The 27,502-nt window shown below is 44.4% G+C and overlaps 1 protein-coding gene across 2 annotated transcripts in view; it reads right to left on the bottom strand.

The window, feature by feature from the left end:
• Positions 1–2,122: 2,122 nt before the first annotated feature.
• man1a2 (mannosidase, alpha, class 1A, member 2) overlaps positions 2,123–27,502 on the bottom strand; it is a 92,752-nt gene continuing 67,372 nt past the window's right edge. For both annotated transcript variants that reach the window (XM_060039976.1, XM_060039977.1), the window contains exons 6-14: positions 25,906–25,986; positions 18,899–18,993; positions 17,711–17,834; positions 15,708–15,801; positions 12,078–12,193; positions 8,154–8,373; positions 7,310–7,482; positions 5,538–5,653; positions 2,123–4,646 (exon numbers count right to left, since the gene is read on the bottom strand). In XM_060039976.1, coding sequence (XP_059895959.1) covers positions 4,511–4,646; positions 5,538–5,653; positions 7,310–7,482; positions 8,154–8,373; positions 12,078–12,193; positions 15,708–15,801; positions 17,711–17,834; positions 18,899–18,993; positions 25,906–25,986 — 1,155 coding nt within the window. In that variant the 3' untranslated portion in view covers positions 2,123–4,510. The remainder of the gene's footprint in view (positions 4,647–5,537; positions 5,654–7,309; positions 7,483–8,153; positions 8,374–12,077; positions 12,194–15,707; positions 15,802–17,710; positions 17,835–18,898; positions 18,994–25,905; positions 25,987–27,502) is intronic.

Raw genomic sequence — 27,502 nt, 5'->3', positions numbered from 1 at the left:
CACACACAGGGTTGGGAGCTCAACAATGTATGTCTATTTTTCCAGGCAGACCATTTTACTTCATCTAGGGCCTCCCAGTAGGATGGAATATTGATTAATAGTATCTGTCTCAGGTCCATTGCTTTACTCCTCTAGGTTACTTATGGTCTTTAGTAAACTGAGCGCAGAGGAGCCCTTATGAAGAGTACTGGAGTGCACTGTCCTAAAGCACTCTCCCCACCCGTGCCTACAGCATACCAGTGCTCAGCAGCACTTCTACAGGGAGCCAGCCTACAGCTCGGCTGTTTTTCACTCTCTGGAACCATATTCATTCATTCCACTTTCATTGTAAATGTCTTAATCAATTTAAATGTGTGTCTCAAAAACTTTTTTTACTTTCCAGATGAAAACACAATTTCAGGATACAGTTCATGCAGTTCAGTGAAGTTTCTTTCTCTCTCTCTCTCTCTCTCTCTCTCGCTCTCTCTCTCTCTCTCAGGACAACCGCTCAGAAAGGCAAACGTAACGGCGATATGAGGTGAATATAAGAGGAATATGAGTGTTAGACAGTGATGGTGAGGGCTAAGACATTCCTCCAAGGAATCTAGAATAAAGCAAAAGAGAGGGACGGCCGAGGCCGATGTAAACCAGAGAGCTCGCTCAAATGTAAACCACCTCAGCTCTTCATAGACAAATATCTAACAACGGAAATGACGCAAGATGATGTGTGATTTCATTGTGTCCTTGACCACTAATTACACCATTCAGAGTTTATTCCAGGCACATTCTTATTTCAGAATTACAATGGAGGGAGCCATTTCAAAGGAGGCCGTGGTAGAAGTGTGTTTGTTTCACATGACCTATTTAGAGCGCTCCACCACTATGAAAACACGGGGAGATGCAGGGATTCACTCTCAGCGGCCGGCTCGCATACACCGACATGCCTCCTTCTCTCGAGTCGGTCAATTGGGTATTGATTCACAACTGTGGCCTTCATTGTTCATCATGTCTACCTCAACTGTCTGTCTTTGATACCACTCTCATATGGTGTGTGGATAGGCCGTTATTTTCAGTACTTATCTTTTGCAGTTTTGACTCCATTTAATTTGCTTGACTTTCTACTGTGACAGCAGTCTGGCATCCAGTTATCTGATCTGACATCTTGTCAGAGTATTCCTGTACTCTACTCTTAACTATACCTCAAACTCAATGTCAGGTTGAATAACGCTGGTCAAATCATTTGTTTGCTTTGCCCCCACATGAACAGATAGTTTTTACACTCCTACTTAGTAGTGACTGCATAATGTCCTCTTATGACGTCAAAGGACTGCAACTTAAACAAACTCCCAGGCGATGGCAGGAGCCACAGCCAGGGCAGCTCTTTACTCACCTGCAGGTCTGCATGTGAACAATAAAAACGAATAGATGTTGGTTTTCCTATCCACATAACCTATTGTACCTGTTTCAACTCTGACAGCTGGAATGGCCATCAATGATCATTATGGAAATATTTCATAAATATCCACACTAAAATTCCTTGCGGACGATAACTTTCCCTCTCTGACACACACACGTGTATAATTAGAACAAGGTGTGAGCAGCACAATGCCGGTTAGCTCAGCCAGAGCCTTAGTCTGCCTCCCCTCCCCAACCACCTCACATTTAGTTCCACATCTGTTTCCCAAACCTAGCATGGGGCCAGGGAGCTGGGAACACTTTATAGGTCATGTGTGTGTGCGTATATTTGTATTCGGTAGACCTCAGGTTGAGATCATAACTGGAAGACAAGCCAATCCCAAACTTATGAGAAGTCTATCCAATAATGTGGCCAAGAAACACAACTGCACACATCACTATTGAACAGATACATCTCTTCAGTTGGAAATGATTTACTTTCATTCGTGTTTCTTTCTCTTTCATGTATTTCTTTTAAAAAACATCTCCTGCATATAATATGAATATGTGCTGCCACCTACTGACAAACAGATCAGGGTAGAAAATTAAACTGACATGATTTTGCTTTGGCCACACATGTATAGGGGTGATTTCATTTTATAACAGTAACTGACATGTTGACAGTGGTTTGTGTTTGGCTCATCCACATACGCAAAAGCACCACAGGGCAACACAATCTCTTAATCTGTTCACTTTTGATAACATCTTTATTGAATCTCTGCCTCGTTTTAAACATATGTACAGGTTCTTTTAATATTGTTCAGTAAAAATACAAATACAGAACACTCAATTTTTCAAAATCACCGTCGCTCCTAGCAACCACCCTGGGATTGGGGTGGGGGATGTGGGGCCGTTCACCTGGACCCGTCTCCCCATTGGTTACAGGTGATGACATCAGCATGATGCATGTCCTGTGTTTGGACATGAAGCTTGTTTTATCCGTAGCCACAGGGGCCGACAGATAGAGAGAGGGCAAATTATGGAGTGATGATGAAGGAGGGATGGAGTGCTTGTGTGTGTTGTTAATAGTTCAGCAGAACCAACTCAGAACCAGTCGCACTATATGGTTTTCCCAAGAAACAACCCCTTGTAGAGGCGGAACCGCATGGACACATTAAGATGCACACATGAACAGGTGAAGCCTTGCTAGGAGCTCAAACTTCTGTAACCCAGGGTTCAACTCTAACCCTTAACTTAATTATAAAACCCTCCCTCCTCAGCTCGTACTCATACATAATGCCCATCAACCGCCGCAATGTGTCCACTCATCAGGGAATATTACATGTGAACAGGATATGCCTCCAAGTCTCTCCGTCTCTCTCTCCTGAAGGCCAGTCAAACACACACACTGAAACCTTTCCCCAAAGTCATGATATAGAGAGAGACCACATGGCGCGCATAGCGCCCGAGGTCTCACACAAAACTTTTATTGTGTATTTTATACAATCAACGTGATCACAGTGAGAACAGAACAAACACCATAACCCGCCATTGGTTAAAGGCCTTGGACCCCGTGTGGTCATGATATGATCAGAGCGCTGGGGTTGGTCAGTGTGGGGGAGGAGGGGAGGGTTAAGGAAGGTTTCTGATGAAGGTCACCATGGCGATTGGGTCCATCACTCTGTTCATACATGGTCCAGTGGAACACTAACCCAGAACCCAAAGGAACCCTACCAAGAACTCAAAGAACCTTAAGAGACCCCATACAGAACCCTATGCAGACATATACCCTAGAACCAACACAGACAGAACCCTTAGACCAGGGAGAGCACCTACAAAGTCCCCACAAAAACCCTAGAGGAAAAACCACAGGACCTCCCAGACACTATAGACCCTGGATAGATTTAGACTCCATAGTATAGAACCAAAGACCAAACATATCATAAAGAACTCATTCAGAACTCTCTAGAACCTCAGTGGGAGCTGCTCAGAGAGCTAGAGGCCGTCAGGGGAGGTTCTGTGTGATCACTGGAACATGAGGAGGAACCACCCTACGATGCTAAGGTGAGGGGGATCAGAGCTTTAGCTCAAGGCGTCCAAATCAACACATCAAGTAAGGCTTTAAAGTAAATCACATGCTCTCATTAAGACTTGTCCCAGCCACGGGCACGCACACACGCACGGACGCACACACGCAAGCATACACATGCACACACGCACGCACGGATGCACACACATGCACACACGCACACAAGCTCATGAAGGCAGAGGATGACGAGGCAGGGAATGATGTGAGTCGGAAACAATATCAAAGAAACAGAAATGAATGGAAACAGTTACGCAGAGAGAGAAGGCGAGAGACACAGAGCTGGCGGGACTGGAGGGTGAAGAGGAGGAGGGGCTGACAGGTGATCAGGAGTTGTCCGAGGGGCGTCATCATCATCACTGTTCGTACTGTTCCATCTCTCAACCAACCCGAGCGGCGCTAGCGTCTCCCCGCTGGCGGTGCCCTAAAGGTCCATATACAACCCCAGGTCAGAGGTCATGTGACCGGAGGGGGGGAGGGGGGGGGGGGGAAAGGAAGGCCGTGATCCGGCCCCCGCCGCAGGTGAAGAAGAGCTGATAAACACCAAAGAAAAGGTTGGGAGGACGGCCCCCGAAGGTCCCCGGGGCCGTCCATCCGTCTGTCTGTACAAGAAGCACTAAACGCGCCACGGTCCGCTCAGAGGACAGTTTGGTCAACTTCATGATAGTAGAAAACCAAAAACAATCAAACAACATAAGCTTGTTTGAGCCTCCTGATTGGAGCTCGGTCCGACAGGTAAAAAACTAAAACAAAAAAACAACATCATCAGCCAATCACAGGGCTGAGTATCGCACCTCACTGTCCTCATGGTGTCCTCAGTAGGAAGAGAGAGGGAGAGAGAGAGACAAAAACACAAAAGAAGGTGGGTGTGTGATAGAGAAAGATAGAAAGGGACAGAGATAGAGAGACATTGAACCAGAGTGGGAGTCCTTGATGCTCTGGGTTTCCTCTCTCTTAACTCCTCCCCTCTCTGCAGTCTGGGAGATTCCAACGAGCGCTCCTCTCCTCATGAGCACTAACGTCCCCCCTGTGGAGGTGGTGGGGGGCGCTCTAGCGCTGGGCGGGTTGGCTGCCGGGCAGGGTGATGTTCCCCAGGTGGAGCACGGGCAGAGGGTGGGCCTCTGTGTTGAACACCCAGCTGTCCAGAGGCAGCAAGTCATCACTGGAGAAGAGCAGGTACAGGTACCTGGAGCCGGGGGGAGAGGAGGGAGGGAGGCAGGGGGAGAGGGAGAGGAAGGGAGGGGGGGAGAGGAGGGAGGGGGAGGGAGGGAGGAGGAGAAGGAGGAGAGGAGGAGAGGGAGGGAGGGAGGAGGAAGGGGGAGAGGGGGAGAGGAGGGGGAGGGGAGGAGAGGGAGGAGGAAGGGGGAGAGGGAGAGTAGGAGGGAGGGGGAGGGGAGGAGAGGGAGAGGAGGGGGAGGGGGAGAGGAGGAGAGGGAGGGAGGGGAGAGGAGGAAAGGAAGAGAGGGAGGGAGGGAGAGAGGAGGAGAGAGAGTGCATGAGAGAGTGCAAGCAAGCTTCATTCACAGTTCCTAACACTGACCTATAACTGACCTAAGTGTTCTAACTACTGTTGTTGAGTGGCTTCCCCAGCAGGGGCGCGAGAGGGCAGGGCTATCAGTGGGCCAGCTGACGGAGCTCTAGCGCCCTCTACCTGCCACCGATGATATCCAAACAGCAGGTTACAGGTGGAACGAGATAATATATAGACATTTACGATTAATTAATATCATGCTAGCTATGTTGATGCAAACAGTAGAGAAAATACATGATAGTTATGTTTTGCAAGACAAAGTTTAAGTTTCAATGGTCCAGATAATTTATGATTTATTAATAATAGCACAAATATTGTTATACTGAATTCAAGCTGAAAGCATTCGGCTGTTAAATAGCCTGCCTCCACCTTGCATCAACAAGTCATTAAACTCACCACCCCGCACACAGCCAATCAAATCCACCCGAAGAGCACCAGACACTTGCTTTGCTTACCCACAGCCAATCAAATCCACCCAGAGCACCAGACCCTAACTTCCCTTACTCACAGCCAATCAAATCCACCCGTAGAGCACCAGACACTTACTTCAGGGTCTCGGCCAGGAAGAAGCTCTGCTGCACGTCGTCGTAGGTCGGGTTGGAGGAGTAGACGTCCTTCACCCCCGAGAAACCCCCACTCACCCTGCAGTACTTATCGATAGCCTGGACACACAGGGACAGACAGACAGAGTTAGGGTGAGACACACGGCAGTACTTATGTATAGCCTGGACACAAACAGGGACAGAAAAGAGTTAGAGTGAGACCCCCTGCATCATTATCTATAGCCTGGAAACACACACACAGGGTTGCCTCATTTACTTTTTCATACACATATTTATTAGTTCATTAATTGTTTATTTGAACTCAAATGGCCTTCTATCTCATGTGATGAACAGGAAGCCAGAAGCAGGAGAGAGGGAGCAGGAGAGGGAGAGACGGAGGACATGAATACAACCAGGAGCCAGAGGGGGGAGGGGAAGAGAGAGGAAAGAGAAGAGAAGAGAAAGAGAAAGAGAAAGAAGAGAGAGAGAGAGAGAGAGAGAGAGAGAGAGAGAGAGAGAGAGAGAGAGAGAGAGAGATAAAGGCAGGGGAGGCTTTAATGGGCTTACAGCAGCATGCTTTAATTAATGTCATTGCTTGTTATATATGAGACGAGGTCCTGAGGAGACACACACACACACAACACTGGGCAGAACAGAGATTACACTAACAGCCTCAACAACACCATCACTACATGACACACCACTTCTATAGAGTAGGGGGCTACAATGTTCAAAAGAGCCCAGCAGCACCAGACGTCTTTACAACAGAGATACATATGATGAAACAGACATGGTCGATGATGGCCAGGTCAGAAGGACTACCGGAACAGACCTCCCAGGGTTTAGTTTCAGTGAAGACCTTCAGAATGCCTCACGTGTTCAGCTCATTTATAGCTCACCAACATAGAGGAGTAGTATAGTCATTTAAATATTCAGGGGAAGGCCAAATAACGAAGAGAGTCAAGGGTCCATGATGACGAAGGCATCATCATCATCATCTTCATCATCCAGGCTCTAGTCTAGGACAGGCTGGCTGTGCCCCCCAGAGCTCCGGTGACGTCCCCCTGACATGGATGGCTACCAGGGGGTCCAGAGCCAGGGGGCTGTGGACTGGGGGCGGGGGGAGTTGAGGGGAGGTACGCTTTGTAAATAGCTCCGTGAAGCCCAGACGGCGGTCTCAGAAGAGGGGTTCCTCATTGAGCAGATGGGAGGAATCCAAGAGGGGGGAGGGGAGTGGTGGTTGGAGCGGGAGGGAGAAGGCTTTCCCCCTGTTGTTATGGTTACGCTCAGCCCGAGGTGATGAGAGCCCAGCTGGTCCTAGTGTATTTACTAACGTGTTATAAATTCATGGAGAGGATTTGATTTAACTTCTAGAAGGCTTTTGGAAGAAAAGAGATCAGCTCTGTGTGATCAGTCACAAAGCACAACGTGATTACGTTTACGTCTTCATCATCGCTTCCTGCTTATTAAACAACAGCCCCCCCCCCCCCTTCTCCTCCCTAGGTCCCTACTCTCTCCTCTCTAGGTCTCTACTCTCTCCTCTCTAGGTCTCTCCTCTTTCCTCTTTAGGTCTCTACTCTCTCCTCTCTAGGTCCCTACTCTCTCCTCTCTAGGTCTCTACTCTCTACTTGCTCTGTTTTGGCTCTTTCGCGCTCATAGCTTTAGTCCATAGTGTCTAGGTCATTGTTTGTTTATGTATTATGTCTGGCCTAGTTGTTCAGTCAACATTTGCTAAACAGGGCGCTCAGCCTGAGACGCATTATTTAGTGACCTCACCTGCGCAGCCTCCCAGCCCCACTGGCGGTACTTGGGGTCGTGGGTGAAGCGCCACATGTACCAGTAGGTCTCGATGACCTCCGGACGCAGGATGTAGTACTTCTCGTTCTGTCGCACGGCAACCGCCTCCAGGCCACTGTCGAATTTAAAGGCCTCTGGTCCCAGCTTCAGCACTGGAGAGAGAGAGCAAGAGAGAGAGAGAGCAAGAGAGCAAGAGAGCGATAGCGAGAGCGAAAGAGAAAGAGAAAGAGAGAATAAGGAAGAGAGAATAAGGAGTACAAGAGAGAGAATAAGGGGAGATTGAGGAGACAGAAGAAGGGCGATTTAGTGTTTGGGATAGGATGCGGAGAGCAGGAGAAAGTGGAAGGAGTCTTGTGTGTTCAGTTCAAAGTGTCTATAGGCCTGTGTAAAGTAAATATGTGGGTTGTGTGTGCCTGTGGCTGTGTGTTTGTTTGTGTTTGAATTGAAAGCCTTTTGCCTTTTAATTCATTGATTTTCCATGGCCTTGACAGTTTTTCAGATTTCTTGTTCGTTCAGTTTTATTCTCAGCCAATAATGTTGGTTTTTGCCAATGAAGACTGGCACTACGGCCAGATGGACAGACCTGGTGGCCCATATAGGATAACACCGGGGTCAGAGTGGACAGAGTGCTCTCCTCTTGGACACAGCTAATGGCTAGGTTAGTGTGTGAGTGTGTGTGTTGGTATGTGTTTTAGTATGTGTGTTAGTATGTGTACGTGTGTATGTGTACGTGTGTGTGTGTATATGTGTGTGTGTGTGTGTGTGTGTGTGTGTGTGAACGTGTGTGTATACATGTGTTTACATGTGTACGTGTACGCGTTACCTGTGCGGTCGTAGGACTCGTGGCAGGTGTGTGCGATCTCGGCCCCCAGCTGCAGGTAGTGGCCGGCCTTGTCGTCGGGGGAGCCGTCTGCGCCCAGGGCGAACATGCCCCCGGCGAAGCAGGTCAGGTGACCCATCTTCCTCTCCAGGTGGCCATTCTTCCACTCGCCGATGAAGGTCAGCCCGCCGTTGGACTTACGGATCAGGTGGCGCTCGATGGCCTGGAGGGGGGGGGCATGTGGGGTCAATATGTATGTACATATATATGTATATGTGAACATGTGTGTACACCAGAGATGGAAATTAACTTTTTTGCCCACCAGCCACTGTGACAGGTAGATTTAAAAATCAACCAGCCACTTTTTTTATACGCTATATATTTTTAAAATATATGCGTACATTTTAAACAATATAATAGTAACAATAGATAAAATCTTTTTCTGATGGAATTATTTATTTATTTTTTCCATCAGAAGTGATTTTTACTGTAAGTAGGTGCTACCAAGGAACTGAGTTGAAAACGTTACACTCTTACTGCATAAGATAAACAATATACAGGTATCTGCCATGTTAAGTCATGTTTATTTCAAAGGTGTTACGATGACAAGTTTGGGGATAATTCATCTATACAAAATATCTTCAATAAAAAACAAATGACATATTAACAATAAAACAACATGCATGGCTACACCATCATAAGTCAATGGGATTTTTTTTTTTTTTATATTTACATGTGACTGCATACAAATGTATCAACAGACATGGTAACTAACGCATGATAGTAAGCATTATTGGCCCTTAACACTAATATTCAGAAAAAACATTGCCTCAAAAGGCTATTGGCTTAAGCAATACAGGTAGAGGCATATACTTGAACTGTATACCCTGAACTTTTGAACGTTGCAAACGTGCAAAAACATAATTATATATTTATGTGGCATTCAGTCCAATGCTGTGGTAAAGTGTGTAAATTATGACCAAGTGTTTCTTTCTGTTCAATAGATACAACTTTATCAATCCCCTGAAGGACAAATTTGTTAATGTTTGTTCCTATAAAACAATAATGGTAAAAAAATAAATACAAAACACGACTAACTGAGTAAGTCAAACCGTCCAATCTGAAGAGTCTACTTAACCACTCCCCCTACTCACTTCCTCCAATGCAAAGCGAACAGAACTGAGTAGGGGAGGGCGTAGCCTAACTAGTTTGTGAACGACCCAGAGAAACGCAACGCAAATTCAATGTGAACATGTATGAGGCTTTAATAAAATCCCGGACAATTTTTTTTTTTTAAAGTGTCTCAAAAAGAGGGCATGTCTGGGCAAAATAGGACGTCTGGTTACCCTACATACGGGAAACCCATTTGATTCCTACCTGTAACACTGTTAAATAGCGGCCCAAATTGGTGGGCGCTATCCTGGTAATTTCTCTGCGTGAGAAATTAAGTGTGGCGTGTGAGCGTGTGCATGGGTTGAATTGCGTGTGTCTCTCGCCGAATGCGTGAGACTTGAGAGCCCTGTTACCGGTATATTATCCCGGATGTTGACAGTCGCAGTTCAGCAAAAGAGGCGTAGAAGAAGGGGGCCGGATGTTGACAGTAATGGTTGTGGAACTGTGCAGCGCCTTATGACGAATGTATTAAATATGCAAATTTGATCTGACCTGACGTGGCGTGTGGCGGGTGTTAATTTCCATCCCTGGTGTACACATATACATATGTGTACACACAGATATGTGTACACATATCTTTACATATATGTACACATCCCTTTTTTAAAAAGAACAGTGCTTTTATTTAAAAAAAATATGTGCGTACATATATATTTATGATATACGTATATATTTACATACATATACACTGAAAACTCCATGAAAAAGCCTTTTAACACAGAAAGCAAAACATTGTGCCATTAGAACACAGGAGTGATGGTTGCTGGAAAAAGATATTCCATTAAAAATCTGCTGTTTCCAGCTAGAATAGTTAATTTACCACATTAACAATGTCTAGACTGTATTTCAGATTTATTTAATGCTATTGAAAAAAACAATGCTTTCCTTTAAAAAAAAAAAGGACATTTCTAAGTGAACCCTATGTACTTATGTACATAAATATGAACACATATAATGTATGTAGGTGCATAAATATGAACTTATATGTATGTACATATATATGTATGAAGGCTGCACGGAGCGCGAAGCATGCTTCAAAATAAGCCAATATTCTCTCAGCGGGCCGTGCCCTTGTTTTAAACGCAATGCGGTTTTGGGGGGAGTTTGAGGGATCTCCATGGAGACGTGAAATCAGAATTCCAATTGCGGAATGAAACTAAATAAATTAGTACAGTACAGTTGTTAAAAATAAGTACGATGCCTGGTTAAGGGGGGTGCTGTAAGTGCATTACATTACAGTAGTGCATGAGCTGGTTTGTGTGCAAGCACATAATAATGGTTGTGGCGGTACACAGTAGGCTTGGGTAGGTATCTATTTTTCATACCTTCCCTTCCTTTCACTGGAGTATACAGTATATGACGGCATTTGTGTAAATAAATAAGAACATCAAAGCTGAGGTGCTAGAAGTATAAGTCATTGCAGCATGTACGACATTGTCTCGCCTACAGTAAGGTTTGTCGAAGATGCAATTTGCCAACTTCGACAAGTTTTGCTTGGTTTAAATAAAGTGCCCTTCATGCATCGATTCAGTCCAAATCTCAATGAGTACTTGGAATGTACGCACCATAGAATGTGGAATCTAAATTGTACCTGTATTACTATACAGTCTATGTTAAATCAGATTGACCTGGATTATATACAGGGTTTCACCATACCTAGAGATTGGCATGGTTTTATTTCAGTTAGCCTATTAGGTTGGATTTGCATTGAGAAATCATTAGGCTAACTGAAAAGAACCATGCCAATCTCTAGGTATGGTGAAGGCTATGTGATGATGTGGGGCTATTTTAATTCCAAAGACCTGGGTGACTTTATCAGGATGCATATTATCCTGGATCCATGAAATAAATGGCCTTTAAAAATAAAAATCTGCCTGCCTCTATGGGAATTTAACATAGGGGTTCCTATACTTATGCACCCTGTATTTGATTGAAGAACATTTATTTATTTACAATACATTATTCATTCACAAAGAAAATTGGTGGCCTAAAAGGTTGGATTTTTCTTCATTTGTTTAATCAAGGCATAAAGATCGAATTCCAAAAGGTGATTTATTATTCCTATTTTTAGTCAACTTTAGCATTGGTGCATAAACTTATTCTTACCACTGTATACAGTGTTACACCTACACCAGAGCGCCACTGGCCATGCAGGATACAATTCTACACAGCAACATTAATCCATTGGGGATATTTTGAAATGTGATATGCGTCTGAGTAAATGGCATTTTAGTTAGGCTATTGTTTGAGGCAGGGTACTTTGTAATGCGCCCATTGTGTAGAACTAATGACCAAACGATGGCTCTATTGAGAGGATTCTCCAGGGCAGGTATACACCGTCTGCTAGACACAGGACTCCTACAGGACCACGTCTTTAGTTCCCTGCATCACCTCGCTGGGATTCATGAATATCTGTTTGAGTATCAATATCTTTCCGATTTATGTGTGATTATTTTAATCCACCACCCCAGCAGCAGTATGCTAAAAATAAATGTCCCTTTCAGTTTTAATGTTGGGACATTCCGGGCGGGAGAGCTTGTATTTTTGACGGCATTGAATCATTCGTCTGTATTTCTACATACCCCAGTACAACCTAATCCCACCAGAGCCTAGTCTACAATATGTGTTAGATTGTGGGTCAAACAATGGGTTAGGGCCTGGTTTTACCCATTGATCCACATAGGGAATAACACAACCCCTGGCAGTATTGATGCCTTGCTATAGGGTAAAGTCTGCGTTATGTTGGACATGTACCTCGATTGCGTCGTCGTAGGTCTTGCGGGCCTCAGTGTCTGTCTTGTCGGACATGAGCCAGGCCTTCAACAGGTACTCATAGAAACTGTCTCCAAGACCCCCCACCGATGTGTGATCTGGAGAGAGAGATGGAGAGAGACAGGGAAGTCAAATAAAGATGTCACAGTAAAATGAAGCACAGAAGAGGCCAGGCGTGCACATTGAAGATCAAAATGATCCATCTAACATGTATTAGAGTGGACCCCTCAGTCGCAGCAAGCTCATTTATTATAAGCTGATGAAAAATGATTCTGCTAAATATGTCTAAATGTTTCAAGAAAAAAAGTTGACTTAGTATTAAATTCAGAGAATGTGCTTTAACAAGCAATTACCCTCATCATGATCTACATAGCTATTTGTTGATTAGAATTAAAAATATATATTACCACTGTTTATACTGCTGCTAATGATGTGTTTGTATGTTTCTATGGATCACGTTGCTAAAGTGAGATTCCATTAATAGGGATTATTGATCAAGAGGTTATGCCTTGAGGAAAATGTAATTTATTCAATATAAATAATATATTATTATTCATTGAATTATGAACCATTAAATCCAATTCCAGTGTGCCCAATGATCCAATACTAACTTGAGCCATCCTAGCTGGGAGGCTCAAATAACTGTTTAAATGCAGATAGTCTCTTTTGAATGTTTAACAATCTAACAGGGCCAGGTATGAGGCATAAAGAAGAAAAAAAAAAAAAGCCATCTAGAGATACAAAGAGGGAGATGGAGGTACTGAGACCATGTAAAGGCAGGTCACAGTGAACCAGACCAGGGTTGGTTAATCTTCATCATGCTAATGTTACTTTCCACTGAGTCAGAGTGACGCAGACAAATCACTCACACACACACACACCATCTCTCTTTCTCATGTATTCTCTCTCCTCCTTTTTCCTTCACCCTCTCTCCACCTATGTCCCTCTCTCAGCATCTGTAAGTGTTAATTAGGCAGCAGTTATCTCTTACTGATTAACACAGGGGCCTAGAGGACAAGGTGGTGCAGAGAACATCCCATAATTACTGTTGTCTTCATTAAAACATACCAAAATATCTGGACGCACGCACACGCACACACACACACACACACACACACACACACGCACAGACACAGACACACACACACACACACACACACACATGCACCCAGGCACACCCACAAAGAGAATGGTACATGACAAAGTGAAGAACAAACAGGCAGAGATACAAGATCCATCACCAGCTGTCGGGATGACTCCACACCTAACGATCCATCTGTTAATGTAGTCTGCATGCATCCATCACTCTGCCATGCTCTCGCTCTCCTTCACCCTGCAGTCCACCCACTGTCTGCATGCTAAGACAACTAGCTAGCCAGCCAACCAGCCAGCTAGCCGGCCAACTAGCTAGCCGGCCAACCAGCCAGCCAGCCGGCCAACCAGCTAGCCGGCCAACCAGCCAGCCAGCCGGCCAACCAGCTAGCTGGCCAGCCAGCCGGCAAGATTCAGATTCAGAAAACTTAATTGTCTGTCGTAACAGAAAATCATCTTTGACTTGGCTCGACATACAAACAGGACAATGTACTGATAGGCACTCGTACAACATTGATTTCTGAGAGCACACATATTGTGTATAGATCTTAAAACAAGTATGAATATTAAAAACTGTAAAAATAACCAAGACCAAAGACAAAAGCTGTGGCTATGTTTGAAGTGTAAATTGCGTCAGGGTTAATTTGTCCATTGTTCATTTTTTATTTAAGCTGTTTATTGCAATGGGTATGAATGAGTTTTTGTGTTTGTTTTTCTTAGATAGGGGTACTCTATATAGGCAGCCTGATGGCAGAAGTTGGAAGAACTTGTGCAGGGGGTGGCTGGGATCCTGTGTAATAAGGTTGGCTTTTCTTTTAACTGCCTGGCTGTGGAGCACTGATAATTGATTTTGAGTTTTGCCAGTTTTTTTGCTTCCTTGATTGATGATCCGGGAAAGCTTTGATTTGTTTTTGACAGAGGTGAGGGTGAACCAGGATGTGATGTTGAACGTGAGTACAGAATATATGAGTGATCTATAGACAGCTGTTAAGATGTCCTTTGTGACATCAAAGCTCCTGAGTTTCCTCAGCAGGAACAGGCGTTGCTGTGCCTTTTTCTACACAGAGTCTGTGTGCTGGGAGAAGGACAGGTTGGTGTCGATATCTGTGCCCAGGTATCTAAAGGCCTCTACCTGCTCACTTGTCTGCCCAGCCAGCTGGCCAACCAGCCAACCAGCTTGTCGGCCAAACAAAACCAGCCCATCTTTCAACACTTTTTTAACTAACGGACAGACAGACGAGCAGGCAGACAGAATAGAAATGCAGAGAGACACAATAGACATAGAGAGGTATAGAAGAGACATACAGATAGATAAGAGACATGCAGAGAGTTACAATAGACATAAGAGAGGTATAGAAGGGACATATAGATAAGAGACATACAGAGAGTTACAATAGACATAGAGAGGTATAGAAGAGACATACATCCTCTGCATCTGTTCCTCTGCATCTAAAGGTCAACTAAAGAAATTACAAACTGCCCAGAACAGGGCTGCCAGGTTAGTATTACATTGTCCCATACGAACAAACACTATCAGTATGCACCATCAACTCTCATGGTTAACGGAAGAGAACAGGCTGGTTTTCAATACGACATTTTTCAGGAACACTGTCTTCTCGTCTCAACCCGTTTTCTTATGTAACCAAATTGTTAGATGTAGTCAGGTTCAGTCTCATTTGACTAGGTCAGCCGATGATGGCCAGATGATATTACCAAATCCAAAATCAAATGCTTTAAAGAGAAGTTATTTAACGGGCCATCAATCATTGGAATAATTGCCCACTGAATATACGTCAATTTAATAACAAATTCTCTTTCAAATATCATTTGAGAATGCAATATTTAAATTTGCGAGTAGGGAATTGTCATACCTACTGTATGAATGCAATGATTGTAATACCCATGAATGTAATAACTATATCTGAATAATTTGTTGTTGAGGATGTTGATAATGATTTACTCCCTTTATATTATCATTGTTACCTGAATTATGATTTGTGTCTTGTGTATTGTTATGTTTTGTGTCTTTATGTGTGGACCCCAGGAAGACTAGCTCGTCCCACTTCGGTGACAGCTAATGGGGATCCTTTTAAACAACAGTAAACAACAATACCAATAGATAAGAGACATGCATATAGAAAAAATAGACAGAGGTATAGAATAGACATACAGATAGATAAGAGAAAGACATGCAGAGTGATACAATAGACAGAGTGGTATAAAAGAGATATACAGATAGATAAGAGACATGCAGAGTGATACAATAGACAGAGAGGTATAGAAGAGACATACAGATGGATAAGAGACATGCAGAGAGTCACAATAAACAGAGAGGTATAGAAGAGACATACAGATGGATAGGAGACATACAGAGAGATACAATATACATAAAGAGGTATATAAGAGACATACATAGATATTAACAGTATAAATACAGAGAGATAGAAGAGACATAAAGATATATAATAGACCGATAAAAAAAAGAGAAGAGAAAAAGAAAGAGACCGAGGGGGTACTCACGCTGTCCCCAGCGCCCGGTGCGTGGGTTCAGGTAGTTGGGGTACAGTCCGTTAGGACGGTCCATCTTGGCCAGCAGCTTCCTGATGTGCATCACCTATGAGGAAGCAGGAGTGTGTTCAGAGCTCTGTTCAACCTCAGACCTTCACCATGTGTTCAGGTCTTCCAACATTCTGGTAGTAGACGGGAACAACACTCAAGACTTTCATCATGTGTTAGGCCTTCCTACATTCTGGTAGTAGACGGAAACAACACTCAGGGCCCTATCTTGCATCCGGCGCAAGTGACTTAGTCACTGGCGCATGTGTCGTTGCTAGTTTACAACTGGCGCAGAGCGTTCTTTTCCCACCAGCGCCACTCGCCGGTAAATTAGGGATTGATCATGCGCCCCAAGGGGCGGTTCGGCGGAAGGAGGAGGCGTGTTCTGGCGCAAACGCTATTTTGCCGTTGCTGAATACCATTGCGCTACTGACATCGAAATACCTGGTTTAAAGTCAGTGGCGCGTTGTTCAGATGCTATTTTAAGGGCGGATGCATACATGCGCATGCGATGCATACGGATTGCTTGTGCACCTCGCGCATACACTTTGCTTCTCTCATCTACCTAGCCGCACATTCTTGGTAAATTATTTGGGAAAGAACAGCTGATGCAGCGGTAATAAGTTGTACTTTTAAATCAATGCATCTGCAAACACCGTACAGCAAAAACATATTTTCTTGACACAGACATCGTGTAGGCCTACATGCCCATAACTTTTAGGATTGATGAGTATTTGATCGTGAAAAACATTGTTTTACCGCGAGTGAGTGTTAAAAAGAATGAATGAATGCGGGCGCGCGTGTGTGCTCTGTTTAAACACACGCAAACTAAACACGTAACGCATAATACAATCAATGGCAATGTCTATTACCGCGGGGACACATGCATATTAGGATAGCATACAATACTGATAAGAAACAATGTTTATAAAAATGTATTGCGTATATCATTAAATAGAACCACAGTTACCGCATATCATATGTTATATCATATACGTTTTCTTTGGCGAAATTTATTTGAAGACTCAGTATTTCTGAAGTTGTGGAAGAAAACCCCTTATTCCATGTGTGAATTAGGCCATATTATTTGGCAATAAACTGAGCCATTTGCAGTTTGAAATTCATGTGCATCTGTCTCATCGGAGACTGCAGACGCGCTGTCAAAATATCAACTCGTCCGATTCAAATGCGCTCATGGCTCTTAAAGGGGATGGGAGCTGGCACTCTCATTGGTTTGTTGGACGTTACGCCCAAACCACACCTACGGGTAATTAGGCTGCTTCAGACCAACCCTTTTGACACTTGCGCCGCGACGCAAGTGTCATTTATCCGCCTGTAAAATAGCGATAGCGCCGTAGAACCGCCCACAAAGCTACTTGCGCTTTGCGCTTCCCACTTGCGTTTCAGACCGTTAAAATAGGGCCCTCAGACCTTCAACATGTGTTAAGGGCTGATTATGGTTCCATCTCAACACAACGCAAGGACCACGCAGACGCGTGAACCTGTTTTGGTTCTGCGTTGGGTTTTAGTGAGCGGACCAATCACAGCCCTTGCTTCTGCGTTGCCTCGACGCAAGGATAAAGTTGTTTGGAGGCACAGGCCCTTGTCAGGCCCTTGTGGTGGATGCAAGGAGCAGGGCTGATAGTAAGTGAAATTATCTGTGCCTGAAATTATCAAATACATTTGAATACACCATATAGAATTGCCTTTCTTGACAACAACAAAAGGAGCGGAACTTGCACACCATGTAGCCGATGCAACAATACGTTTTTGCGTCGATGTGGAACCATAATCGGTCAATGGTAGTAGACGGTAACAACACTCAGACCTTCATCGTGTGTTTAGGTCTTCCTACCTTCTGGTATTAGATAGGGTCTTCCTACCGACTGTTAGTAGACAGGGTCATCCTACCTGCTGTTAGTAGACAGGATTCTCCTACCTGCAGGTAGTAGACGGGATTCTCTTACCTTCTGGTAGTAGATGGGGTTCCCGGTCAGGTAGGTGAGGTGGACGAACTCCATGTGCAGCGTTCCGAACTCGGCCAGGATACTGCTGCCTGCAGACGCCCAGCCCCAGTTACGACCCACACCACTGAGGGAAGGGGGGAGGGAGGGAGGGAGGGAGGGAGGGAGGGAGGGACAGGGTGAGAGTATTAGAAACATTGCATATTCTGAGACACAGGAGTTGTGACCAAAGAATCCAATGTAAACTCAAGTTGTTTGGACTCCTGACTTGTATTGCTATATATACGTATAACTAATAATCCACACACAATACCCATGCAGACCTTGACAGAATACATTGGGTCACTGACTTTTAAAGTCCAGTGCATTTTCACAGCAAGAAGTAAAACAAAGGCCAAGTGAGGCCCTAGTTCATCTGATGGTTAGTTTTTGTGTCGATATTCACTGACAACGTGACCACAGCCTTAATAGCAGCAGAGGTTTCCACTGTGCTGTGTTAGTGAGAAACAACAACCCTGAATGGAGACCTGCCCCACAATGCGTGATAGTTGTTGCATGAGATCTTGGGGATTGTCGACCCCATGGCAAACAGTGGAACAGTTCGACCATTATGCAGATACTGCCTCTACTTCTGCCCATGGTCTCGTTTGCTTACCGCCAGTTGGATGCATCAAAATGAATGGAATTACTAGAGAACTAATGATACCCACCCTCCCACCCGAGTGGAAGGAGTCGGCCTGTGGTTTAATGAAGTCATTTGGTTTTATTATTTATTTATTCAATGGATAAATAAATACAGAGCACAGACAGCCCTGGTGAACAGCAGTACTGAGAGAAAGTCCCAGAGTAAAACACACATGTACACACGCACTTAGAACAAGCACCGGGAACTTAAAGAGGATCATAAGGCCTAATGAATAGGGACAGAACACATTACATTTTTATAACATAAAATATTATGTTTTCCCTTTTTTTCCCTATGCATGGTATTTTATATTTTCCTTCACACATCCCTGGTCATTTTGAGTAAACTTATTTTAAAACTTTATAGTAACTGATACCTTAATTTTTAACAATGTTCTTGTTCATTTTCCATACCAATAAAGCTCTGAATTTAAATTAATTCATTAAGAGAGTGGGTGTGTCTCTGTATGAGGTGCATCATGGGTAATGTAGACGCTTGCTAATCACCTCTTGAGGTTTACCATGGCCCATGGGATTCCAGTAGGAGTGTTGAAGGCTGGCAGCAGCTTCTCTGCAAGCTGCACGGCCTTCAGCTTGAACACCTGGAGAGCGAGAGGAAGATGAAGAGGGACAGAGAGAGAACATTTGTAAATACAGGTTGTGTCTAGCATCCCAAATTTTATCAGAGCTCGCTACCAGAAGCAGGTGCCAGGAGCGATATTGCCACCATTACTTCCTAGTACATCTACATAGTACTATCAATGTCGGTATGGAAAATGCAGAATTAGAGTTCAAAGTACAAATTGCAAGGAAGCACACTGTCAAGCACAAACTGATAAGACAGTTAATATATCCAGAGGCCGACAGAGATGAATGAAGAAAACAAAGACAGGAGACAGCCTGATGTCTGTGTGGTCATAGCCAGACTGCCTGGGGACCCTCCGTCTGTCATTCAGATGATGTTATTGAGACAAGATGTAAACCTGACTCATCAGTAGGACTTTCAGAACCTCCCATCAACTGGTCACACTACTGTTGCACCGCTCAACTTTGCACCGGGAACTGTTAGTTTGCTTTGAAGTACAGAAATACGGTTACAAAAGGTAGGTTTGGTCTTTGTAAGTGGCTTTATAATAGTGTTTTTACATAATGCAGCCGATAAATAAGAAAAATAAACATGAACAGCAATAGTGAACTCTGTGGAAGCATCGTCTGAGCGTTTACTCCATGATTGTAGATGAGGGAAAGAAAGAAGAGGGAGAGAGGGGGAGAGACACAGGAAGAAGGAGACACAGAGAGAGAGACACAGATAGAGGGAGAAACACACAGGAGTGAGACATAGAGAGAGGGAGAGACACACAGAGAGGGAGAGAGACACACAGAGAGGGAGAGAGACACAGAGGGAGAGAGACAGAGAGGGGGAGAGAAACAGGAAGGAAAGAGACAGAGGGAGAGACACACACAGAAAGAGGGAGAGGGGGAGAGAGACAGAGAGGGGGAGATACACAGGAAGAAAGAGAGGCAGAGAGCGAAAGAGAGGGAGACACATATAGAGGGAGAGAGACCCACAGAGAAGGAGAGAGACATACATAGGGAGGAGAGAGACACAAAGAGAGAGGGAGAGAGACACAGAGGGAGACAGACAGACATAGGGAGAGAGAGAGAGAGGGAGAATAGACAGAGAGGGGGAGAGACACAGGATGTCTCTCCCCTTCATTATAAACTGTCATTGCATGAAACCGTGTTAACAGTCCAACAGGAACCCTCCTTATGCAGTGAGGAGAGATGAAACCAGCGACCCCAGTCTAGTGGGCTCAGTAAAACCAGGGTTGGGTTCCTGTAATGGGCGTCAGAGACCGCTCGGTAGCAGAGAGCGTAGGGGGGCACTTGAGCAGGGAAAGGAAGGTAATAACACCACTAGATGTGACGTCAGATCTCTGAGCATGTTTAGGTGGTATAATCCTCCATCTGGCTCAGTACAAATCCATCATCTCCAATGATCCTCAACAGAGAGTCTACCCCAACACCGCACTGCCAGGCGGGCGCGCTGTTCTCCAGCACGGCAGGTTGAAAACACACTGAATCAGCTCCAGCTCATCATTCTGTCCTTTTAGACTGTATTTCAAATCTATTTGTCGTTACATAAGACATAGCCAGTCCAGTCAACAAAAAAACGCTACTGGGTCGGTTCATGGGCCCCTCCCCGAAATGGTTTAAATGAAGATAGTTAGAACAGGAGGTAGACAGCAGCTGAATCATCTGAACATCTTTCAGGGCTTTGAGGCGTGTGTGAGTGAGTGAGTCAGGCAGACAGGGCTGTACAGCGCCACCGTTTTGAATGCATATGCTATTACTAATGATTGTGTGCGAAGAGAACATATGGATAAACTAGGGGTGGGCAGATTGATCCCAGAATGTCAATACTACGGATACTACGTCTCATTTTTGAAGCTAGGTAGTAGCGTCAATAGGATCGATACCAGTTTCAGTTTCTCTTCTCTACGTTGTGCCCATTTCATAAAGAGTAGAACTGTCTAATCTTTTTCGTTTCACATCTCACGGGCACCGTGAGGTGTATAGAAAAGCTGTGAAAGGACTCCATTATTACTGAAATCTCTAACTACTAAATATATTTTGGGGAAAGGGAGGATCATAAAATCATCTTCACTTGAGCGTTGAATCCATCCGTCTTTTTAACCGGCACAATTATTATTGGAAAATGCCGCACAGGGAAATCTCTGCATTCCTGCTGTAAGTTCCCTTGAGAAAGGTTGTAACATTGTATTTACATTTTAAGAAGCAAACCTATCCCTCTCATCTAACACATAGAAAACACACAGAAAAAGGGTTGTTCAAAGGTTGTGTAAGTAACAGAAGATGAGAGACTAGAGTAGATTGTTTTTATGTTCAGTGTCTGATTCATGAAGCTGTTGCATCTACACCACAAGAGTGTACCTTCCCGTTGTCCAAAGCGATGAGTCGGTTCTATATCCGGCACCATCATAATTTTTGTTGCATTTCCTTCTGAATCCGGTAAATCAGTGCAATATTTTTTATTCAAAGCTTATCTTGAGAGAATTGCATAAATTGATAAATTCCAAGCAAGAACCTTGTGATTCTGATTTAATCAAGAATCATGCATCCCTACAGGGCGTCTATTACCCTAATCAAAAACGTATTCCCAATCAGTTGCCCCATGCGACAGCTGAGTGGTAGCAGTTGTCCTGTGTAGAGGTGATGATGCATTGACCTCAGAAAATCATGAAACACAGTTCTCCCGAACATGAAAATGCACATGCCGCTTTGAATAATGAAAAGTATCAGTATATATAGCGGCGACAGGTCCGTTGTTACTTGGTATCGGTTTGAGATAATGTTTGCAGTATCGCCTGCCCTTCGTTTAAACTTGCACGTGTGCATGTGGAATGTGCTGTCATCATATCTGTAAAAATTGGCGAAAAAACATAACCTTTTCTTGTCCTGGACAAGTACCTGCATCTTATTGGAGTATTTGAAAAAAGGGTTTACTCTCCATTCCAATGCATCTAAAAACGACGTATCCTGGTGATCGCGTAAACTGAACACTACTGTAAACGGCTAGCATAGAAGCTGCAATATACAAGCGACAAGCAGGATATATCACTAAATGTTAAAAGCCTCAAAGTCATGCAAAGTTGTTGAGAGTGTATGCCAAGTTAAACAATTTACATAATGACCGACCACCAGGAACAACCCAACATCAAAACTGAAAGTCAAATGTAATAGAGCTGCTGCTATGGTGGTGTGTCCCCAAAAAAGCCACACCTATCAACCACAGTGTTTGCGAAGGGAACAATGTTTTTAGAATGATAGTGTATATAAAACAGATAATTAACAAGGTGACACTGTGAACAAAGACGAGATGGCAGGTATCAGACCTGTGTGTCTAGCGGTGTGGTTCTATACCTTCCCAGGAGACGTACGGGCAGCAATCCTCTCTATATACGTCGATTGGTCCTTATTTATATACAATCAGCTAATTAAAAAGTACCCTGCCTTAAACAATAGCCTTAATAAAATGCAGTTTAACCGATACGTCAGCTCATTGAGAGACCGGAAACCGGTGAATTAACCTTTTGGGCAGCCGCAACTTCCTCACTCTCATACTATTGGTTAGTCGTATATAAGAGTCATGAACAGGTAAACAGGAACATATTTGTTACCTCAACTTCCTCTTGCTGATATTTTGTCCTGTATGTTGTTATCCTGGACTAAACTTTTTTACCGTTTTCAGTAGCCTATAATCTGTCCATCTTGATATTTATTATCATTAATTTCATTATTATTAACAATAAGCTATAACAAAATTAGTATTTGGTCTACTGAAGTCTACCAGCTAATAAATATGGCGTAAAGCCCTGGATGGTGAGGAATCTATTTAGATGGCGGCATTGCCGACATATGAGAGCGGGAGAGAGATAGAACAGGAGGAGGGAGGAGAGAACCGACAGGAGAGTTAAAGGTCCCATGACATGAAAATCTCAATTTATGAGGTTTTCTAACATAAATATGAGTTCCCCTAGCCTGCCTATGGTCCCCCAGTGGCTAAAACTTGCGTTTGGTGTAAAACGAGCACTAGCTGTTCTGCTCGCCTTTGAAAAAACGGAGGCTCAAGCGCGCTGATTTGGAAATCTGTGCTCATGACGTCATGAGGAATCTCAGCTCCTCCCCTTACTCTGCCTGGCCCGCCCAGAGACGTTGGCCCGCCAATGAGACTCGACCGTGCGAGCGCCACATGTGTGTGTGTGTGTGTGTGTATGTGTGTGTGTGAATACACACACTGTAACGCAAGTGTTTCTTGTCGGTTCTTTGACGTGTCTTGTATTTCCACAACGAGACTGTCGCGGGGGTTATCTAAGCCATGGTTGAGAAGGAATTGGGGGAAAGGAACTTTGGTTTGACTCGCTGAAGTACATGAACTGCGACATGCCGCCGGTTGCCGCGAGGCACCATCGCCCGGCAGCAGGCAGCCGGCCGCAGGCAGCGCGCGGTTCAGTCGACTTCAGGTTGATGTGGAAGAACCAGAGACGTCGCAGAACCCGACAAAGTCGTTTGTGATTCATAATATCGTCTGGAGGCGCACACAATATGTTATATGATATAGATATCTATGTATCATATGATATTATTTAGATATAGAGCTCCAGGACTGTAACGCAAGTGTTGTACACTTCCTTGTTATTTGGATAACCGTTCTGCTGTTGGTGTGATGGCGCATAACACGTCTGGTATTTCTACAACGAGACTCGTATTGGGGGTTATCTCAGCCAAGGTTGAGAATGAATTGGGGGGAAGGAACTTTGGCTTTGACTCCCTCAAGAACATGAACCACGACATGGAGGAGAAAGGGATTGTTGGCGGCGAATGTCTCCCGCTTGAGCCCCGCTGAGGGACCACCGGCGGAGGTGCATAAGCTCTGCCCGGCAAAGATCCCTTTCTCCTCCTTGTCGTGGTTCATGTTCTTGAGGGAGTCAAAGCCAAAGTTCCTTCCCCCAATTCATTCTCAACCTTGGCTGAGATAACCCCCAATACGAGTCTCGTTGTAGAAATACCAGATACGAGAGTCCGACGTCACACCAACAGCAGAACGGTTATCCAAATAACAAGGAAGTGTACAACACTTGCGTTACAGTCCTGGAGCTCTATATCTAAATAATATCATATACATAGATATCTATATCATATAACATATTGTGTGCGCCTCCAGACGATATTATGAATCACAAACGACTTTGTCGGGTTCTGCGACGTCTCTGGTTCTTCCACTTTCACATCAACCTGAAGTCGACTGAACCGCGCGCTGCCTGCTGCCGGGCGATGGTGCCTCGCGGCAACCGGCGGCATGTCGCAGTTCATGTAGGCTACTTCAGCGAGTCAAATCAAAGTTCCTTTCCCCCAATTCCTTCTCAACCATGGCTCAGATAACCCCCACGACAGTCTCGTTGTGGAAATACAAGACACGTCAAAGAACCGACAAGAAACACTTGCGTTATAGTGTGTGTATTCACATTGATGTGGACGTTGAAGAACCAGGAACGTCGGAGAACCCAACGCGGTCGTTTGAGATTCATAATATCGGCTCACACAGCTTTTGGCCGTGATAATATATATTATATGATATAGATATCTGTGTAGTAGGGGTGTAAATCTCTGGTTTCATCACGATACGATATTATATCGATTCATTGGACAACGATACGATATTTGCCGATATCAAAAGTCTGCCGCGATACGATTTCGATTCAGGGGCATGCGATCGATATGAGACGATATCATATGCCCATTTAACACAACCTCTTAAAATCACATCAACTCACATCAACTTAATTATAATTTCATCATTTTATTTCTTTGCTCTTCCGGATATTTAAAACAAAAAATAAATTTTTAATACAAATAATAAAGTGCCACATAATTGCATTTAAGTGCCAAAGGTTTTTTATGGGTTAAATTAAAGAGCCTGTAATGATCTTTCATTTTGAACGTAGACCATTCCCAACCTATCTGTGTGGATAGTTTTCTTCTAAAAACAAAACATCCCTCGGAATCATCTTGGCTGTTAAGATAAGCCGTCCGTGTTGCCAGATTGGGCACATTTCTCAGCCCAATTTGGCTACTTTTAATCACGTTAGGCTGGAAAAACGGGACATATGCCCAATCTGGCAACACAAACCGAAACTAGACATCCTCGCGCTCACACATGTGCTCGGCTCGCTGTTGCCTCGTTTAACCGGTGAATGGATACGAGCGGCTTGGCGCTTTGCGCAGAAATAGTTTCACAAACACCCGCGAAAGGAGATATATAATAATAAAAGGGTGTAATACTGCGATATGCATCGATGTTTGGCCGTTGCATCGATGCAGTTGGATCGTTCGCCAATCAATCGATGTATCGATCTACATCGATGTATCGTTACACCCCTACTGTGTAGGCTATATGATCATATTTAGATATAGAGCTCCAGGACTCCCGTGTGTTCTAGAATATTTACAGAACACGGCTAAAGGCTGTGTGCGGCTCGCCATTGCGATACATCCACTGTAAACAGAGCGCATGGTGGCTGCAAGCTGCTCAGGGCCACACCCCCACCCTCCTCCTTGACACGCCCACCGAAACAGCGCATTTGGGGGAAGCTCAATGTGCGACTGGCTCGGAGTGGCTGTAACTCTGCACCACGGCTGAATTTAGGGAACGTCTTTGAATACTGTGTTAGTTGCCCACTAATACCTATATTAAAGAATACATAAAATAGCATGTCATGGGACCTTTAAGAAACTATCGGCCGTAATGATATATTGAGAGACCTAAAATCATGTCCTTTCAGAGCAAATACGCTGACTTGGCATCAGCACACACACACACACACACACACACACACACACACACACACACACACACACACACACACACACACACACACACACACACACACACACACACACACACACACACACACACACACAGGTGAGGCTACCTCCTGTCCAGAGAGGTAGTAGGCAGCCAGCAGTCCTCCAATGAAGCGGATGTTGACCTCAAAGACGGACACCTCGGCATTCTGGGGAGGAAACAGGAGAGATCAATCAGACACAGCGGAGTCACTGGCAGGACACGCCCATCATCTTTCCCAAAATAAGACGCAAACCTCCACCTTTTTATGTGCTACAGCCCTGTCTCATCTGCTAGTCAGCTGATGTTGCCAAGAGTGAAATCATCATGATGTGACAATTAATGCAAGGATATTTTTTCCATGACCCCACATACATTTGTAAACTTTTTGAAATGTTGATGTCTTTAATGATCATCACAAAGGTAGGAAGTGATTAGCAAACTCAAGAGTAGCAAACTAAGATGTGTATATATATTTTTGAAAATCACGCATGGAAATGTACATAAAATCTTTTGTTGCATCGAGATGCATTGATAATCGTTTTAGAATCGAATCGTTGACCTAATAATCTGAATCGAATCGAATCGTGAGGTGCCAAGAGATTCCCACCCCTAGTGTGAGAGAGAGGGTGTGTGTGTGTGAGAGATAGATGCTGGTTTCATCCTATACATTCCCCAAGCTGCGCTACATAAATATGGTGACAGTTCTTCAGGTCTGAAGGAAAACAATTTCACAAACTGTCATCCAAGTGGCAGCCATCTTAAATGTTTAATTCTGAATCTCCTTGTCACTCAGTAGGGGGTTAAGACCAAGAGCAGGGTAAACAGAGAGAGAGAGAGGGGGGGGGGGGGCACGTCTTTACCTTGAAGAGACTAATCATGACTAACATGACAGGTCCTGCCGTATGGGAGCAGCCATGCAGGACCGGGGGAATTTCATATCAAAATAAAATGCAGCCAGATAGCCTGTCACTGGCTTCTCCCCCATCTCCTTTATGGCTGCCTTCTGCCTTGATTTGTGGACATGTCACATATTCAGCCAAACACAGCATCTAGTTTCACAGCATGTAGGGCACGGCCATACTGACTCAAATATGAAACGCCATTTTCTTGCCACAGCCAAATGTGTTGATATGTGAGCCCATAGTCAGTGCTAAACTGCAACTGCAATCCGCCTGAATACGACCCGCCCAGCTGAACGCAGAGCAATATCAGCGCAGCACATCGTTTTCTACAAGTTTTGCAAGACTGCCCTGCTACCTGTAGTGGTCACATTTGGTCACAGACAGAGAGATAGAGATGAAGACAGAGAGAGAGCTAGAGGGAGAGAGAGTGAGGGATAGGGAGGGAGAGAGAGGGAGAGAGAGATGACGAGAAAGACAGAGATCGACAGAGGGGAGAAAGACACTGATAGTCTTTCTCACAGAAACAGACAGACAAACAGAAACAGAGAGACAGAGAGACAGAGACAGAGAGAGCGAGAGAGAGAGAGAGAGAGAGAGAGAGAGAGAGATGGCGAAAGAAAGACAGAGAGAGACAGAGACAAGAGAGACAGAGAGACAGAGACTGTGAGATAGTGACAGAGACAGAGAGGGAGACCGACGGAAGAGGTCCATGCAGCCTTCCATCTCCTCTGACAAAGGATAAAGGTTTATTAATGCTCTGACGAATGCACTCAATTCATT

Source organism: Gadus macrocephalus, chromosome 20, assembly GCF_031168955.1.
Source record: "Gadus macrocephalus chromosome 20, ASM3116895v1".
NCBI classification, from domain to species: Eukaryota; Metazoa; Chordata; class Actinopteri; order Gadiformes; family Gadidae; genus Gadus; species Gadus macrocephalus.
Note: the sequence above shows the minus strand (reverse complement) of the source record. Positions and strands in the feature narration are given on the sequence as shown.